This window comes from Notothenia rossii (genome assembly GCF_949606895.1).
Source record: "Notothenia rossii genome assembly, chromosome: 2".
Lineage (NCBI taxonomy): Eukaryota > Metazoa > Chordata > Actinopteri > Perciformes > Nototheniidae > Notothenia > Notothenia rossii.
In genome coordinates, this window is record NC_136904.1 from 11,913,971 (window position 1) to 11,932,127 (window position 18,157).

General features: G+C 40.8%; 1 protein-coding gene across 2 annotated transcripts in view; it reads right to left on the minus strand.

The window, feature by feature from the left end:
• Positions 1-3,249: 3,249 nt before the first annotated feature.
• Positions 3,250-18,157, minus strand: part of LOC307028368 (talin-2) — a 97,520-nt gene continuing 82,612 nt past the window's right edge. For both annotated transcript variants that reach the window (XM_079663322.1, XM_079663321.1), the window contains 15 exons: positions 17,678-17,779; positions 17,430-17,549; positions 16,679-16,825; positions 15,441-15,607; positions 14,166-14,349; positions 13,873-13,998; positions 12,736-12,852; positions 12,392-12,577; positions 12,152-12,259; positions 11,328-11,433; positions 10,603-10,727; positions 8,312-8,500; positions 6,940-7,122; positions 6,671-6,796; positions 3,250-6,067 (listed from right to left, as the gene is read on the minus strand). In XM_079663322.1, coding sequence (XP_079519448.1) covers positions 5,939-6,067; positions 6,671-6,796; positions 6,940-7,122; positions 8,312-8,500; positions 10,603-10,727; positions 11,328-11,433; positions 12,152-12,259; positions 12,392-12,577; positions 12,736-12,852; positions 13,873-13,998; positions 14,166-14,349; positions 15,441-15,607; positions 16,679-16,825; positions 17,430-17,549; positions 17,678-17,779 — 2,115 coding nt within the window. In that variant the 3' untranslated portion in view covers positions 3,250-5,938. The remainder of the gene's footprint in view (positions 6,068-6,670; positions 6,797-6,939; positions 7,123-8,311; positions 8,501-10,602; positions 10,728-11,327; positions 11,434-12,151; positions 12,260-12,391; positions 12,578-12,735; positions 12,853-13,872; positions 13,999-14,165; positions 14,350-15,440; positions 15,608-16,678; positions 16,826-17,429; positions 17,550-17,677; positions 17,780-18,157) is intronic.

Sequence of the window (18,157 nt, forward strand, 5' to 3'; positions counted from 1 at the left end):
ATGCTTATATTTGATCTCTTAGCCGCTCCAGTTGATATCCTTCCTATGAAGTTTTTCAAGGCTGTCAGCTGTCACTGTGTGTTGTCAGGCTGCTATGTGTTTTGTGGACTGTTAAGCAGCCAGCCAGGCATGCCAGTCATATACAGAGATCAGAGCGGCTCATGGCGCAATCCATGTCACCCTATCACCCTGGATACATGGAGAGATGGACATCCACACATTTTACCTTTCCAACAAGTAATGATTTACTCAGACTGAGGGATTCAATTCAGCGGTCTCTTTTTATTTATTTAATCGTTTATTTGGCAGGGACAATGCACAGTAATAAACACTTAAAACATTCAAATGTATCAAGCGTAACAGTGGCAGATTTAGCTTTGAGCTCATTTGCATCCGCAGTCCCTCACATAAAACATTTAAGAAAATTGCATTTTACAAACATAGCAAAAACAAAATACATGATATGCAAAAAGAGCAAGAGCAGCATACACAAGTATTAACCACATGGCAGTACGATACAGCAGCAACGACACATAAAGTGCAAGAGGAGATACAAGAGCTACATAAAGTGCAGGAGGAGATACCCCTGTGTTAAAGTGCATTTAGCGGTGATTCCACGTCTGTTTGTTTCTCTTAAAACTATTAAAACTGTCCTTTAAAACTATTGAGAGTGGGACAATCCCGTATCTCAGTTGGAAGGGTATTCCACAAAGAGCTGCCTTTAATGGAGAGGACATTTTGTCCGAAAGTGGTCCGTCGACAGTGGACTTCACAGTCTCCTCTGGTTTCTGACCTACTGTAGTGCAGCGTCCAGTGTCTCTTTTGTGGATGAATTCCCCTAAGGGAGAGGGGCCAGTCCATGTAAGTATTTATAAAAAAAAGCACATATTTAATATTAACAAGACTTAAATATTAATTATATTTTGAGTTCTCTATAGTGCAATGTGTTCAGTATATTTGTATATTCATGGCTTCTTTAGGACATTTTTATATCACATTTGTTTTATGGCAAGGAATTTGCCAATCCAAAATCTGAAGTATTTAAAAACAGCCCCTTCTTTCAGATATGAGTCATTTGATTGGCCGGTTTTAAAAAACATTTCTTGTCATATTTACACATCGTAATCATTATTTCTTTAATAATAAAAGTTATATAAATATTGGCAAATAAATCAATACTCTATTTCCATACAAAAACACCTGCCTTTTAATTGGTCTATACAAAAAACAGTTCCTGTGTCTCAGATTTATACCAACAGGTGCCATATAGGAACAGTTCATAGTATTCCCAGAATTCCCATCATGCAGGAAATACGTGACCCTGTTTGGCTTTTACAGCCTTTTGAAAATACACATGTGAAGTTTTTAAGACCTTTGAAATTTGATTCAATTAGTTGACCATTGTCTGTTGATGGCTGTGTATGCATTACTGATTTATTGTGGTGAAGAACTCATACATCCAGACACAAAGTTCATTGTTCATGTGGTGTAACATAGCTCAGTTTGTGGTCTCTATTGTCAATGAGATACTGATACAATGCATGTTGTTTCTTTAAAGGATTTTAGTTTGCAGATTGACAAGTGGAAGCACAGTTGAGTCTAACCTTGAGGCTGCAGGGTCAGACCAAAAAAACAAAGCTGTGTGCAAAATATGTTTTGTATACAGTGTACAGTGTATACTGTGACCCTTTCTTTTAGATATGAGTAGCTCACCTGGTAGAGCTGGCGGCCCATGTATGGAGACTCAGTTCCCGTGTGGAGGACGGAGGAAGTGAATACTGGAATATTTCACTCCATCCTGTATAATTAAACGTTGACGTGGTACAATGTCGATGTGCAAAACCTTTGCTGTAATTCAACCTACCAGGAACGATTAGACGTGCAGGGTTCAAATGTGAGATCACACAAACATAATTGATGTGTGTCTAACGCATTTCATTACCTGGACAGTTAAAGTTACTGTGGGTCAAATAGCTGTTTCTTCATGTGACTACAAGTCAGGGCAGGCAATCAATGCTCAATATAATTCTCCTAGTGGATGAAGCCTATAATCTTGGAATGTAACATGCAGCAGTCACCAGGAACCATATCCGCTTTCTGACTTTCATCATAATTAGATTTAAGGCATACACATTATGGATGAGGTGTCTTCGATCAGCTGCTTGTCCACATTAAATACAATGCCCTCATCCAGGGTTTTAACCATGTCCTTATCAGACAAGTCAGTGTAACAGGGCCCCTTGTTAAAACTGAGATCCAGTAGATGTCCATAGATGATGTGAAAGTGTTACTGTTAGATATTTAGATTTGGAAGAATGTCTGCAATGGCATGCCTAAGGAACTAAATCTAATAGAAAACGGCTGAAAAAAGGATTCCCGGTTTAAAAGCAGATTAAGGAGCAGCTGTGCGTCAGTAATTCACATTACCACCTCAAATTTTAGTGCCGGTCAAATTTAGCACAGCTCTCACTTCATAGCATGGACTCAATATAGCTCCAGGTTTAGTGCTGACTAAGAAATACCGCCTTGACACAGACACATTAAGAGACTTTGTCCTCCAGCCAGCACGCACCTCTCTGTTATCCCTGGGACTGGAGAGCGTAGTGGTTCTGCTGCTGAGACATTGGGGGAGGACAGTAACACAGACTAGTTTGATGTCTCATACTTTGTTTAATGAGCCGCATCTGTTAAATATTACTTTTTGTACATTTTATTACCCTTTATAAAAGGTCTTAATGCCGTTTTAAAGCCATCTCCAAACTGACAGCTAAACAATTCTGTTGGAGAACCGATTCCTATGTTTGGGTATTAGACCTGGATATAATTCAAAAAGCAACCATGAGGTGTATTTGTCGTCGAAGACTGAAAACTGTCTGAACAAGTGTTTTGTATTAAGTCTTTGGTCCAATTTAAGATTGATTTTATTGAGGTAAAGTCCCCTTTTAGAAAACATGTTTTGAGAAGAGACTACATTGATATATATTTTTCAATGAAGGAAAAAGATACAATTAAGTTTATATTACCCAAATTAAAGGACATTCAGATTCAGAACAGATGAGGACCTCAAACTGGAAGATGGAAGATAAGGTACCAGAGGTTCAATTGGGGAATATTTTTATCTCAAATTTGCAATAAAGTTTGTTAATAAACCAGAAAGTGATGATATGATGGCACATTTTAATCACACTTAGTGAGCAAACATAACAGCCTTCTTTCTTTACTCCACCAAAGGAAACATGACAAACAAAGTTACATTGAAATGCTTTATTTTCAGTGAATACAAAAAATAGTTTTGTCAAGGCCAGATAAATATCTTTTATATTGTATGTTATCACTCATATTAATAGTAGTAACTTCATAATTGTATTTCTGTTAAGGGGGGGGGGGGGGGGGGGGGGACTCACAGAACACTTCAATTACTCCACTCCGCGTCACAACATCTGAATGGTGACAGATACATCGAACCGTTCTTATGACATTTATCGTTCATCGAGGCTTAAAAGCAAAAGAAAAAAGCCAATCAATAAAAATCAGTGACTTCATAACAATAATAAAGCAGTTGACAGACCAACATCTGCAGTCAATCGTGGTTTCGAAGCACTGTGGTACATGCCCATGGAATGCAGTACAAAAATGTGTTCATATATATGATACATACTTGTATATATATACTGATGGTACATTTTAAACAGCAACACATTGTTTTGACTGTCGGACAATTTCTATGTCATCCCCAAAGGCCTTATATGTGGCGGAGAGATTAAAAGAGGAGAATGGAGGGGGTGCAGGTGAAAAGTATGTCAACAAGTGGAAGAAAAAAAACCCACGGACATCATCCTACATTCCCAAATATCGGCTTGTCCAGTACCGTTTTTTGAGCAATGAGGTGAAGCTGTCTCTCGAGCAAACCAGACACTGTATGAGCTACGGACTAAGGCACTAAAAATAACACTACAGACTTCACTGATGAGTAGTGGACCCGCCCTCCCCACCCTCACACACAAAATACAACGCCAGAAAACACCTCTGAATTCAGACCAAACTGTAAAAAAAGAAAGAATGAGAAGTGACGGTGTGTCATAAGCCATTTGCTATGGTATACGGTCTTGTACGTGGAGGTAAGAGTCACTGTTAAAAGTTGAACTCTGCATAAACAAGAAGATGCATCCGAAGCACAAAGCCATGCATTTCCACAGCAGGACCTAATCTTACAATATATAGTTTAATATTGAAACACAGCCCGAATAAAGTAAGACGAGGGAACCTAACACTACAATCAAACTCGGTAAACAAAAAAGTTCTTCTATTGCAGCAAGTAGTATATTCAGTAATGTTGCACAGAGCACCCTTCAACTCAGACACTGATGGATAACAAAGGAGATGAACTGCAGTGATTAGTTTTGCAGCCACGTCACTTTCACTCCACTTCATTTAAGCATTCATTCTTAAAAGTTTGATTTGTTACAAAGAAGCTTATTGCTTAGTCATTTTAAGATTTCCAAATTGTGCTCCCGTCTGAATGTACAGAATTGGAGGTGGATGGACTAGAAATCAATCCCAGGCAGTGATCGGGTATTGCTGGAGAGAGTACTAATATCACTATCAGCTGAATAGAATTTTTTTAGGGAAAGGGCAACAAACAGGGGGGGGTCTGACAAAGCACAGAAACGGCACGGCAATCGATTCTGAGGTATTTACAGGTTTTCTCATTCCAGAAGATGTTGTAGCCAATCAACCTGCCTGGGTCCTGTAATCACATTTTCTATACGTAATTAAAAGAAGCATTCAATTATACAAAATGCTCTTTTACAATATGACTACGTTTGCATGGTGTAATGGAAACCAGCACTGCCCCCTAAAGCACCATCTGTGTTATTGCATCATGATCAAATTCTGTGTATACTGTATGAAGGTCTCAATACACATAGAGATAAAGGGAGATGCAAATGTGTTTGTGTTTGAAGGATTGGGGATATTTCGTGAACACGGGGGACTCTGCTAGAAGTGGAATTGAGGTGAGACCCTTTCTGACCCGTCTGCTAAAAATACTCGGGAGTAATAAATAATCCTTCTATGGTAAGATGTCATCCTGTGTAGAAAAGCATTCGCGTGGTAAGGAAATGTAAAACATTCTACTTGAGTCTGAGAGGCCGCACACGATGACACGGATATTCAAGAGCTTCGACAAGCATGTAGAAGTTGTTGCACCTTAAAAAGACAATTAGCATTTAGAGCCCGTGGATATCTGCTTCAAAACATGACAAGAAAGAGAGCAACATATGCTTATTTCACCGTCTACTTTAAAGGAGGACGAACAAAAACAACATGTTGGATTGAGAGTGTAGTCCTCGAAACAGCAATATGCATCCTACCTTTCTTCGGGTTAATGACCACTGAGTGGAAGTAAAGACACATCATGCTTTAAACAGACATTAAGGTGCCGAATCGGAGCATGAAAGACAACATTCATACAATATCAGAGTACCGAGCTGAAATATTTTTGCTGCAGTTAAACGGCTATATCACATGAACGGCAAAACAATCATTTCTTCATCTTCGAGGTTTATGGAACTAGAGAGGCTATTTGAAATGACAAAAAAAGAGCTTGTGGGCAAACATGAGAGATGTGCCGTTTGTCCCGAGCGTGTCACATTCTGGCTCAGATTGGATCAGTCAAAGTAGTTATGCTATACATGAGGACAAAAAAACAGTTCTTCAGTCGAATCACCACAATCTTCGTGTAGTTTTCAGAGAGTAGTCAGTTCCATACAGTAGTGTTTCAAACTTGCAGAAGTCCAGTTGGAGATCTTTCAATGCAGACTTGGGCATCACTAGTTTGTTCAAATCAGTCCCAATATATCTGAAGTCGCTGTGTTCCAGCGTGCCATCAAAGAGGACACAAACTCGCAACACAAACACGGAGTGCAAGTTTGAATATTTAGTTATCGTCCTCTCGTAGTTCGCTGGGCAGGAACTTGTACTGCTGCTGTCTGATCTGAGCAAGTTTCTTCCTGGCTTCCTCCAGCTCCCTCTCCTTTCTCAACATCTCCTCCTGGGCTGCGATGATCTAGACAGACACAAAAATAAAAAAACATGACATTTAAAGCATCTAGCAATTCAAACTATAACACATCTCTGTTAAACATATTTTAGATAGCTGAAACACGCATTCAGTCCACATTTTGTTCAACAGTGTCACATGCTTTTCAAAACTATTCACTAACTAATTTGTATCTCTTAATGCTTTCTCTGTGGTTGATGTGTATCTTTGTGTACATTTACTGTACAAGAGTGTGTTTGTGTGTGAGCGTGCAAGTGTATTCAGTTTGAATTCCCGCAGTCCTAAAGATACAGAGTCAGTACTTGTAGGAGCATTGGATTGACAAAATAAATAATATTTTTCTGAGAAGATGAAGAGACTAAAGGAGCTAAAAATGTATCTATTATAAGACAGCATGGCGAGGACAATTACAAAATGTAAGACTTTAGAGATAATAATGAGAAACAATCTGAGTTAGTAAGGATGGACCATATCACTTACGTTTTGGATATTTATTAAGTGTGATCTAGTGCTAATGCATCTAAATGTCCATTTAGCAAAACATATTAAAAATGCAACGGCAAAGAGATGTTTTCTGAAATGAACTCAGATCTCCCCTGATGTTCCTACCTGTGCTATTCCACCCACAAACTTGGTCTTGACCACCACGTTGTCCTCATCCGCTTTGTCAAACGCTGCCTTCTGAGCAGCTCGCACCAAGTTGTCTGAGGCCTTCTTTACTGCATTCCCAGCAATCTGTTGAGGAAAAGAGCAGTGAGAACAGCCAATAGCAGCATCACATTTAAAATACAGTAAAACAGTAAGACTGCTCCACAGCATGTAATGAGAACTAATATGTTTGAATTAAACATCTGGTTTAGCATGTGTCTGCACTGCACCTGTAGTCTCCTCATGGCCTCTGAGTCCTGGTCCGCCTTCACCTTACAGGCCACCAGCAGCTGGGCGGTGGAGGCCGCCACCTGTTTGGCCGAACAGATGAGCTTCTCCTCACTTGCGTGGCCTTGCACGGAGGCGTTGGCTGCCTCACACAGGTTGCTGGTTGCTGCTGCTACCATACGTGCCTGGAATAGAAAGAACATTCTGTTGAAAGTAGGGATGGGTATCGTTAAGGTTTTAACGGTACTACTACTTTTATCGATGCCGCTTATCGATCCGGTCTTTTAACGGTACTCTTATCGGTTCTTTTGGAGAAAAAAACAAGGTAAACTAACTAAACAAATTGTGAACAAAATTAACATAGCTTTTTATTTAAATTAAATAAATAATATTTTACATCAAAAGAAACAACAATGTTTTATATGGTTTGGTTTGATATATCACTATCAAACATATTGAATTAGTCATATTTCAAACAACAGTTTGTAAATGTTTTGTACATATTGGGTACCAATCAGAAATACCTGCTACTGGTTGGTAGAGTGGAAGAAGTACAGGGAATTAGGGGGTAATACATTTGTTATTAAGAGGTAACTAGAAATAAAATACACCCTTAGTACGATTCAAATTACTGCTATAGTTTATATTTAATCATCGTATTAAATAATCTGATGACAGAATTGTAAACAGAATAGCTGAAACTTTAATAAAATAAATAACTCAGTTAGCTCTAATCATTTGTATAATTGAGTTAACTCTGTGTGTTGCTGCTAGCATACATAACACCTGACTGGGAACCGTTACTCGTGGATGGGGCTAAAGAGCTAAAAGACAGTGGAACCCGGTGCATTCCTCCGTCTGAATGTGGAGCACTTTTGCTAAATGTTTAGACAAATTGCTCGTGTTACCGCCCTTACATGCTAAACTCTTATTGCACTTTTGGCAACGAGCATTTTCCACATAGAGACGGGTAAAGTTTAACCACACCTCGGAGCGAGTTCTCTCCCATCTCCGCCGTGTGTGTGTGTTGCTGCATGTAGCGGCTGCGTGTGTGTAAACTGCCCCGCCCCCTCGCACACAGGCGGGAGAGAGAGATCTCTCGGCTGGATTGGAAAGATCGAAAATACTAAAAATAATCATAGACGCATTTTGCAATCTTTTTGCGTATTAGAATCAGAGTAGCAATAATACATATTTTAGATTTCTCCAGTACCGATAAAAAGACCGATAACGTTGGAGCTTAACGGTACCACGGTCTTTAATAATTCAGCCCCGGGGCCCGTTTAATACCGGGGCTCGGTACCCATCCCTAGTTGAAAGAACTGTGCCTCAGGTTGTAAACTGCGTACAAATGGAGCTTCCCTACACACTTACAGCAGAGATGAGCCCCTGGGACCACTGCCCGTCGTCCACAGCGTTGGCAGGGATGAGGCCCACTTTGCCCTGAGCCACCAGCTCCCTCTGGGCAGCCGAGGCGGATTTGACCAACGCGCTGGTGGCTGCAGCGATGGACTTGGCCGCCTCCAGGATCTGCTCCTCGAAGTTCAGCGACTCGTCTGCTTGCTGAGGGGGAAGAAGACAAAATCAGTCAGACAGAATCCTAGATAAACGAGTTGTTTGTTACATTAACCTTTACATGTGACTCTTGTCAGCTCAATCTCAATGAGAGCATGTTCCCTATGAACATGGGGATAGAAAAAGTTACATCTGATTCATGATGTCCCCATCTATACTGACACACTTGGGAGACTATGAAAAACAAAAGACGACTTGCAGAAGCGTCAAACAGTCAGATACAGAGCATCTTTTTAAACATCTGATAAGAGGCTAGATGCATCTGAAGAAGAAGCGAGACTCTGCACAAAGATCCGTTATATACATCCAATCACGCTCAAGTGTCCCTGGGTAAACCACTCACACACTTTCACACACAAATCACATTCACACCACACGTCTGTAGACAGAGCGGGACACTGTAGGAATATGTTTGATATATAGTTGGGACTGAATAACAACCTAATATATCAAACATATCAGACAGAGCCCTGCAGAGAAGGCCTCCGGTGGTGGGGGCGGGCAGGGAAGTGGGGGGGGGGGTAACTGGGAGCCAGAGGGACAGCTACAACTGACACAGATGGACACATGATTGGAGGAGGGGGAGGCGGGACATGGAGGGTGGGGATATGGCTGCAGATGAATTAGTGTTTAATGAGGGAAGTAAAAACTACAGGGTTAATTCAACAACATCCATGAGTACTGAATGATTAGGGCCACATGTTTAATGTGTATTTGATTTCTGATTTAAGTCAGAATCTTGAGGATGGGCTTGAAAAACCACTTATGGGTAAAAGGTGAGTGTCTGTGATTGTTATTAGAATTTCAAAGGTTCTGGTGTGATCTTAAATCAAAGTCAAACAGAATGATATGATAATATGTAACAGAGAAGGGATGTCACAAGACACAGTGAACTTTCTGTGAATGTCAGGACAATTATAATGTTGTTACTGTGGAAACACTCAACATTAAATATAAAGCACAAAAACAACATAGATCCTAACAGACAAGCAAAGGACATTGATTACCATACAAAGGGGAATGATGCATAGCTCTGCTACAAGGTTAAACTGACTACTTTAGATGTGGGACCTTTACTGTAATGGGAATGCGTTGTATAGGTACTTTTTATTACTACTGAAGGTCATTCTTAAGCAACTGGAAACTATCAAACAGTATATTAAGCAGTTCAAATTAGCAAAGGGCAGAAGTTACAATAACTCACTTATGGAAAATATAGTCAACATACATAACTTCTTCAAAATGAGGCCACATTGCAAAAGTAGCACGTATTATATTTATATATTTTTTTATTGTATATTTCTAGTGATACATCTCTTGAATGAAACTTTGATTGATGGAGTGTTTTTTTATTTGTTTAATCTAAATTCATCTCTAATTACTTTTTTCTATTCATTTACATTAACATTTGTAAGGACAGCAGCGATAAACTATTTAATAACAAGTATTTCTTCTGTAGTTAGAAAAAGTCTCCAACACAGAGTTACTGGGTGTTTCTCAATGTCCAGTACGCTTGCTTGGTAGCACATGTCTTCCGAGCGTCTTGCTTCAGAAGCGAGGCAAGAATACTTCCTGGCATTCGGAAAACGAAGAGTGAAACAGGCGAGCAAATGTGCGTCATATGAGAGGCCCCGCCTTACATTTTCCGCCACAGATTTGGGGAAATTGGTCCGTGCGCAAAGCATTGTGGGGATTTTAAGACCGCGGAGTCTACATGTGTGCAGCCTCGACATTTCTCCAAACGAAGTGCGCCGGGCTCGGTAGAATTCCAAGTATGCTGGACATTGGAACAGTACTTCGGCGGCACTCGATGACGTAGCATGCTTGAAATAGTGGCTCTGGAGCAGCTTTACTCCAGATTGAGAAACACCCACAGTCTAATATCAATAGAAGATGCACCGCCATCTTGTTTCCTACTGCTCTGCAAATCTTTCTGAAACAACTCTAAATCGCTATCTCTTTCACTTCCCAAACACTGACAAAGTCTGTGTGAGTTATCGGTCATATGCTGTCATAAGTGCTTTGAGCAGCAGGAAAAGCGCTATTTAAATATCATGTATTATTATTATTATAATAATATGGTCACGCACCTTGGGCTTGGCTCTGGGTTTCAGCTGCTCCAGCTTCTTCGCCGCCGCTTCGATGGACGCGGCGGCTCCGAGCAGCTCCGTCTCTGCGATCACGGTCGGATCCTCCGGGTCCACCCACTCGGAACCTGATGTATGCATGCACACACATAATTAAGACGTATATTTGAAAATATAATTTGAAATAAGCAGTGTGTCAAAAGATCATGCCACAGAGACGACAACAACATCAACAACAACAACAACACTGTGATCACACGAAAAGTGCCGCAGTGCATCCCATGCATAGATGATGGAGGCCACAAACTGCCATTCACTGCAATGAAGATGGTGTTATTTCAAATGAAATGGCGCATGAAACTGAGCGCGATGGTTGGAGCTGGCTCGAGAAGCGTGATAGCAGCTGGATCTCAACAGAAACAAATAAATGAATCGATGTTAGCGCCGAAAAGAGAAGGTGTCCAACAGCTCACAACTGGTGAAATAAGTCACAGTACAGAAAACAATGCTAACTTACCTCCATCTGTGGCAAGAGAAAGAGGACAGGGATATTACCAAAAGATTGTTTTAAAGAATGTTTCTCTGATATAAAGGAAATGTATTCTCTCATAGATGTAGTAGCCCTCCTACTGAGGATTATACACATGAGCTCGAGTGAATCAATACAAGTTATTGAGTACATTAAACACTGTAATGGAGTCAGTGTGTGCAGAGTATTTGAGCCGTACCCTTCATGGCCTCGGCGCTCTGAATGAGCTCTGTGACGGCTCCTGCCACGCGCTTAGAGCACGCCGCCAGCTGCTGCTTCTGATCTGCAGTGGGCTTCTGCAGGACCTACACCACACACCCCCCACCACACACCCCCCACCACACACACACACACACACACACACACACACACACACACACACACACACACACACACACACACACACACACACACACACACACACACACACACACACACACACACACACACACACACACACACACACACACACACACACACACACACACACACACACACACACACACACACACACACACACACACACACACACACACACACACACAATATTCTGCTTGAAAAGATTGGTTGCGTGCCAGAAATGAAGACTTTCCAATAATTTATGTAATTTATGAACGTGATCGGACTTCTTTGTCATTCATTTTTTACACCTTAACAGAATTGGATATGATTTAAATAATCCTCTCAAAGCCTATAAGAGCCTCAGTTGGTTTTCATCATTCAAAACCACCAAAACGTATCAAATGTTAACTCAACACATCACAACCTTTCTAAATATATCAAACATGTCAGGCAAATAAATGTATCAAAATGATAAATTACATGTACATTCTTTCACCCATTAAACGATGGCATCTTGGGTTCGAATATATCATTAAAAAGGTAATAATCAGATACAAATATGCAATGTATCTGATGAATGTCCTACAATGCGTATTTTCACGTATATTCTGACTCTTACTAGTGAGTGCTAAAAAGAGAATCTCTTTCTTACTGTGTGAAGATACTCATGACATAACCTACCATTAGCACTTGCTCCAGCAGGTCGATGTATCCGGTGGTACACTCTGACCCGTATGTCAGCGCTCTGTTCATCACCTCCTCACTGACCTCTGGGTGGTAGGCCGCTTGCTGAGAGACAGAAACACAAACACTCCAGATTCAACAGGAATGCTAAACTCTAAAGTATATATATATTTGAGACATAATGAAACCACATTAAGACATGAATCATGTATGAATAGGTCTACTGGTAAAAAGGACCTTGCAGGTGTTGAGCATGTCTGAGATGGCCTTGCGGCTGAGGTTGGCAGTGTGGATGATGTCTTCCTGTCGGGCGGAGTTACCCGCAGCTACCGCTTTAGCAGTTGCCATGGTGATGCCTTTAGTCATGCGAATGAACTCCTCAGGTGTGGTCGTCTTGTTGGGAGCAACTCTGGATTGAAACACCTGGTGAATAAAAAGTGTGAGGATGTCATTTAGCTTCATGCAAAAAGACAAAATATGAAATGTTGAATTATCAAAGGCATCCTTCATATGTAATACAGGCGATACTGCATCACAGTTGTCCAACATCTAACAAACACAGGCCCTTCATGTGTCCTTACCGTCAGTTCCTGTTTGATGCACTCGATGGTGGCCTCCAGTGCTCTGGTGCCCCGGGTGGCTTCGTCCTCTACAGCCTTCACGGTCTTCAGCAAAGATGTAACGTTGGTCACCATCACCTGAACACAAGAAATAAAAAAAACGGAAATCGTCTTTGTTCATTCACATCAAACAGCATGATTATGTGGCAGGATGAGCAACTCAACCAAATTATGTTCATTAGAGTGAATGACCTAAAAACCCAATTAATACTGATGTTGATATGCAAAAAATGACAGAGGCAAAGGCAATGTCTTATAGAAGCCCCAAGTCCACATTGTACATTGAGTCATATTTCATGGATATAAGCCCCTATTGTGTTTCTCTATGGTTTTAGTATTGCCTATTCCTATGGGGTGTACTCCATCAAACTCACAGACAGGGGGCGCACTTCCCCCATGAAGGAAAGCCCATATTCCCAACATTGAAGCTACAATATTTCAAATGGTATTACAAGTTTTCTTTTAACTTCAGGTGCTAAAATTGCATGTGATTCAGGCGTTGATTATCTGAAACGACTCCATGTCACACTGAGCTGCCACAGACTGTGAAACTGACTTTTTTCAACAACATTTTTTCACAGTTCGAGGTGATAATGAGCAGAGAGCAGCGTCATTGGTGGATTATGCGGTGATGGAAATTACAATGAATATGTGTTGAAGCCAAAGATCCAGCTGATTTATCTTGGGATACAAATACCCCAGTTTCCTGTTACTCAGAACATACATTTCCCAGCTATTGGATTAGTGAGGCCAAGTCTTCAGTTAACATATGTGAACAGGTTTCATAATGACAGGAGGGGGGGCTGTGGCTGATTAATGTTCCAGCCCGAGGAGGAGGAGGAGGAGGAGGAGGAGGAGGAGGATGAATTATATGCATACATACAGAACAAGGCTCTGTGTGACTATTTTATTAGAATTCAGGATTTGTTTACCTTTTCCATATAACGATATGAAAAAGAAGACTCTAATCATCAGTGGAAAAAGGAAAATAAAAGTAATTGTTGCCCCTCACACAAAAAAATTCAAACAACTTATTTCTTTATGGGATTTTAGATTTAATAGGATTTGTTTACATAGTTTAAGGACCGGCAGACTCACCTTGGCCGCGCCCTTCAGCTGGTACATCGATGGATCGTCTGCTGCCTTGCCCGTGGCACACTTGGTGGCACTAATGAGCTCCGCCAGCGCCTTGGCCACATCTTTGACAGCATTTATCAGAACCACCTAGAGAGAGGAAACACAGATAAAGAACAATTCATAACAACACAGCCCAGGACACAAACAGAACTCTGAAATGATATTGCCTTTCACGGCTCATTGTTTGCATATCTCTGATGACAGGCCCGCTGAATGAAAGAGAAACAGAGGGAAGAGAAAGAAGATCTGCTGACCTGTGTCTCGGGGTCATCAGCGCCGATACTGGCAGCTCCCAGCTTCACCACATCTGTGAGCTGGGTGATGGTTTTGGCAGACGACTTGGCGGCCTGAGCCAGCCTGTCCTGACCTGAAGCCGCGCCGGACACCAGCATCTTCGTGTCCTCCACCAGAGCCTTGGCCGTCTTCAAAATGTTTTCCCTGAGAGAGAAGAGGAGGAGGCAGGACATGAAGGAAGAGAGGAAGACAAGTGTTTTTCTTTTAGTGACTGAAGCCCTGACTTAGGCCTTTTGCTCCTGCTGAAGTACAACTGTGAATGTGCCTGAATCACAGTCATCATGATGGCACATCTCTTTTCATAACAAAGGCATCCAAACTGGTGGAAACACAAGGAGGATAGTGAAGAGCATGGCAAAAGTCAAGTCCATTATTTCTAGAAATTGACAAGAGAAATTGTAGGAAGCTGCTGCAGCTTCTTCTTGATTCCTGAGTAAGCTGCGTGATATCATTTGAGATAAAAAGTGATTCCCTTTCATCGTGGCCCAGCAGGGCTTCTCTATATCTTGCTTTCATGATTCTTGAATGAGGTACAGTACAGTTTCACTAACAATTATCTGTAAGGAAGGATAGAGGTTATTTTGGTTATAGCAACATGTGATCTGCCAAGTCCTGTCTTGAATCATTAGATATGTGTCTCTTTGAACTACTTTTGTTACAAATTGTTATCATCCCTACTAAACTGTCAGACACTGGATTAAAGAACCTTTTACTAAATATTGGCACAACAATGTGGAAATGAATGGGATATAAAAATGCTTCAGACTTTCCTTTTTTGCACCATGGGAATCCTGATTCCAAGGGGAGTCTTTAGTTTAAGACTAAAATATGCAACACTTCCTCAATCTTTCAAACCCTGAGGGTAATTTGTAGTTTCTGACTCCAGAGACCTCCGGCCCTCCGCTCACCAGATACTATGTCATTCTGTCAGTTCCAGATGAAAGATAGGCAGAGGGGAAATCTTGGTCCTCCACTCAAAGCTTGTACTTGTAGACTTACTGATGCCTTGAACAATTAGTATTAGTTTAGAGTTCGCGGGAATATCTCTGCAATGGAGCGAGCTTAAGTTTAACTTTCGATTGCATGATACAGCCCAGTGCAACACCTTCATCACACATATTTGTGGAGTTAGGTGGTCCGCGAGTGTTTCTTTATTGGTCAAGTGGTCCTTGGTATGAAAAAGTTTGAGAAACACTGGTTTAGAGAGACACCTCTGGTCCTTTTGCAGCTCTAACCTGTGGTCAGCGAAGGACTCGTCATCCTCTGCATTGAGTGTGCCGGCGGAGGCGAACATGATGGTGGTGTCCAGATCGGCGATGATGCCCGACACTGCGCTGGCGGCTGTGATGCAGGCCTGGGTGCCTTTGTTTCCTGCCTGGAGGGCGGAGAGCACCAAGGACACCTGAGGACACACACAGACAACACACCCTATAATCAGACAGGTATTTTGACCTTAGGCCGAGAGCACATTTTACAAACAGTTTGGACAGCAGCTGGATCAGAGTTATTATTTTGTACACAACTATTTTGTTAAGTAGTATTAATACCTTGTTCATTCAGAGTAGAGGTTATATTATAGGCACCACACTGCGATAGATTTAGACGAACACTTCCACTTTGCATTGTTCATGCTATGCGTCTCCTTGAAACCTGATAAATAATGCATTCAACTGAGAAAGCCGAAACACGAGCCGCGAGGGGATATACAAAAATGTGCTGTGACAGCAAAATGCCATGTTGGTGCAGAGCAATGCACAACATCCGTCACTCCGTGAAATGAGTACGTGTCAAACTGCGTTCGACTCCATTTGTTTCCTCATAGATGCCAGAGAGGAGAATTGATTAGCTTATGTTTCCGGACCTTTGCTGCTATAAAATAAATATAAAGACATGGCACTGAAACTTTTACAAGAAATAAATGGGTTAGGAGAAGGTTGACATGATACAGAGACAACCCTGTTCTTGTCGTTTATAAAAAAAACTAAATAACTATCTAAAGAACACTGGATATTCCCCACTACAAATATCTCTAGAGGAATGTGTTTACATTCACGGCTCACATAGGTACGATGTTCCTGGACTGCTTGGGTTTGTTCGCTGCAACACTTTACCATGAATTATTCAAACAGTCCACAGAGTAATGTATTTGCCAAGGACTAAGCATCAAACAGTCAGACTTTGAAGCTAAAGCATGCCAAAAGCAAATGGATTTGTCCAAAGTGCATTAATTCAGGAGGGGTGAGCCAACGAATGATGGCACTACTAACCCTGTTATACTGTTGATACCATGACAGGAAATCACTTGGTGAGAAACATTCCTTTAGTATTTCAGTAAATACAATTTAGATAGGATATATATTAGGGAAACTTAAATAATCAATATAGGATCAAAATAAACTAATAACACATTACAACTTAGTGCATTTCTCAATAAAACTTATTTGTAGTTATATCTTTTAATGACAGGTGATACCTTCTCTGTGACTGCGCGGGCGCACTCGATGAGCTCTCGTTTGGTGAAGCCGTCGGAGGGAGTCATCTGCAGAGAACCTGCCTTCTGGATCAGGAAGATGCAGCCGTGTCCAAGCTCCTGCACTCGGTTCTTGATCTGGAAACCAATCTGAATGAAAAAAGAGAACACGGTACAATAAACAAATACTGAGCATTATCTTATGCAGATATAAGAACTTCCGTTTGTAAGAGACAAAGTAGATGAAAATGACATTTGTACTGAAAATGGTTTTACAGGAAATGTGTCTCAGATCTGGGTTTCTAAAGGAAGATAGATTTGATACTTTTTAAATACTTTTTTAATGACTAAGAATTAAATTCAACATTAATCGTTGCTAACAGAGGGTGTATTTAAGAAAAAAGTGTGTGTAGTTGGTTCTGCTATCCTGTTGTGTGTGAAATAAACACGAGAGGAATTAAGTAAATTACAATACAATTATTGAAAGATTTAAATTTGTCAAATTATGTCAAAAAATACATTTATATATAATACATCCTGAGCATTTGTCAGTCCTTTAAAATAATGATTTAAGACAGTGTAATACAAATGCAGGCCCAATCTTTAGATGAATGAATTCAATGCGGATTAAAGCTGTTTAATAGTCAGGGAGAACCCTTGCTCAAGTTTTACACGTTCTCCTCATAGTTCTTTTTACATGCATGCCAGTTTTTACTGTTAAATGGTATTATGGGGACACGCAGATGCTGCTCACCTCCTGTGGCTCAGCTGCGTAAGCGGCCAGTCGGCCCTGGACGGCCAGTTGACTGTAGTCCACGGTCACCTGAGAGGCCAGGCCCCCCAGCTCGTCTGGACATGTGACTGATTTGGTCATCTGAGGGATAAACACACACTCACAGTTATAACAAACAAACTGAAACACACACATGATAATGTCATCACAAGTCACAGTCACATTTGCAAAACAGGCCAACAATGTAAACAATTATTCTGAAGGCTTACCATTTCCTGAGCAGTGACAGCAATAGCCTTCGAGTGTCTCACCATACTGGTCTGGTAATCTACGAAAGAGCCCTCGGGTTCAGGCGGTGTACCTTCATCCATCTGAGGAGAGACACACACACACAAACAACCAACAGTAAAAATTACATTACATTTTTTCATTTAATGCATGATTGGTTTGTCCTTCTCAAAAGGTACAACCATCTTCAAACATAGAACAAATAAATAATTCAGCTCTGAAATTGCAGTGACGTTCAAAATCGAATCTACCCTTCAATTATAATCATTCTACCAGGTGCACAGACAAACCAACATTAATTACATTCAAATAAACACTCAGAATGAATGATAAGCACTCATTATAAATTATCCTCCAAATCCAGTCTGTAATTACAGATTTAAAATAGCATCAGCTAGAAAAAAATATTAGATTATCAGTTTGCAGTGCACACATTAGCTTTCTAGCATTTCTGCTAAATT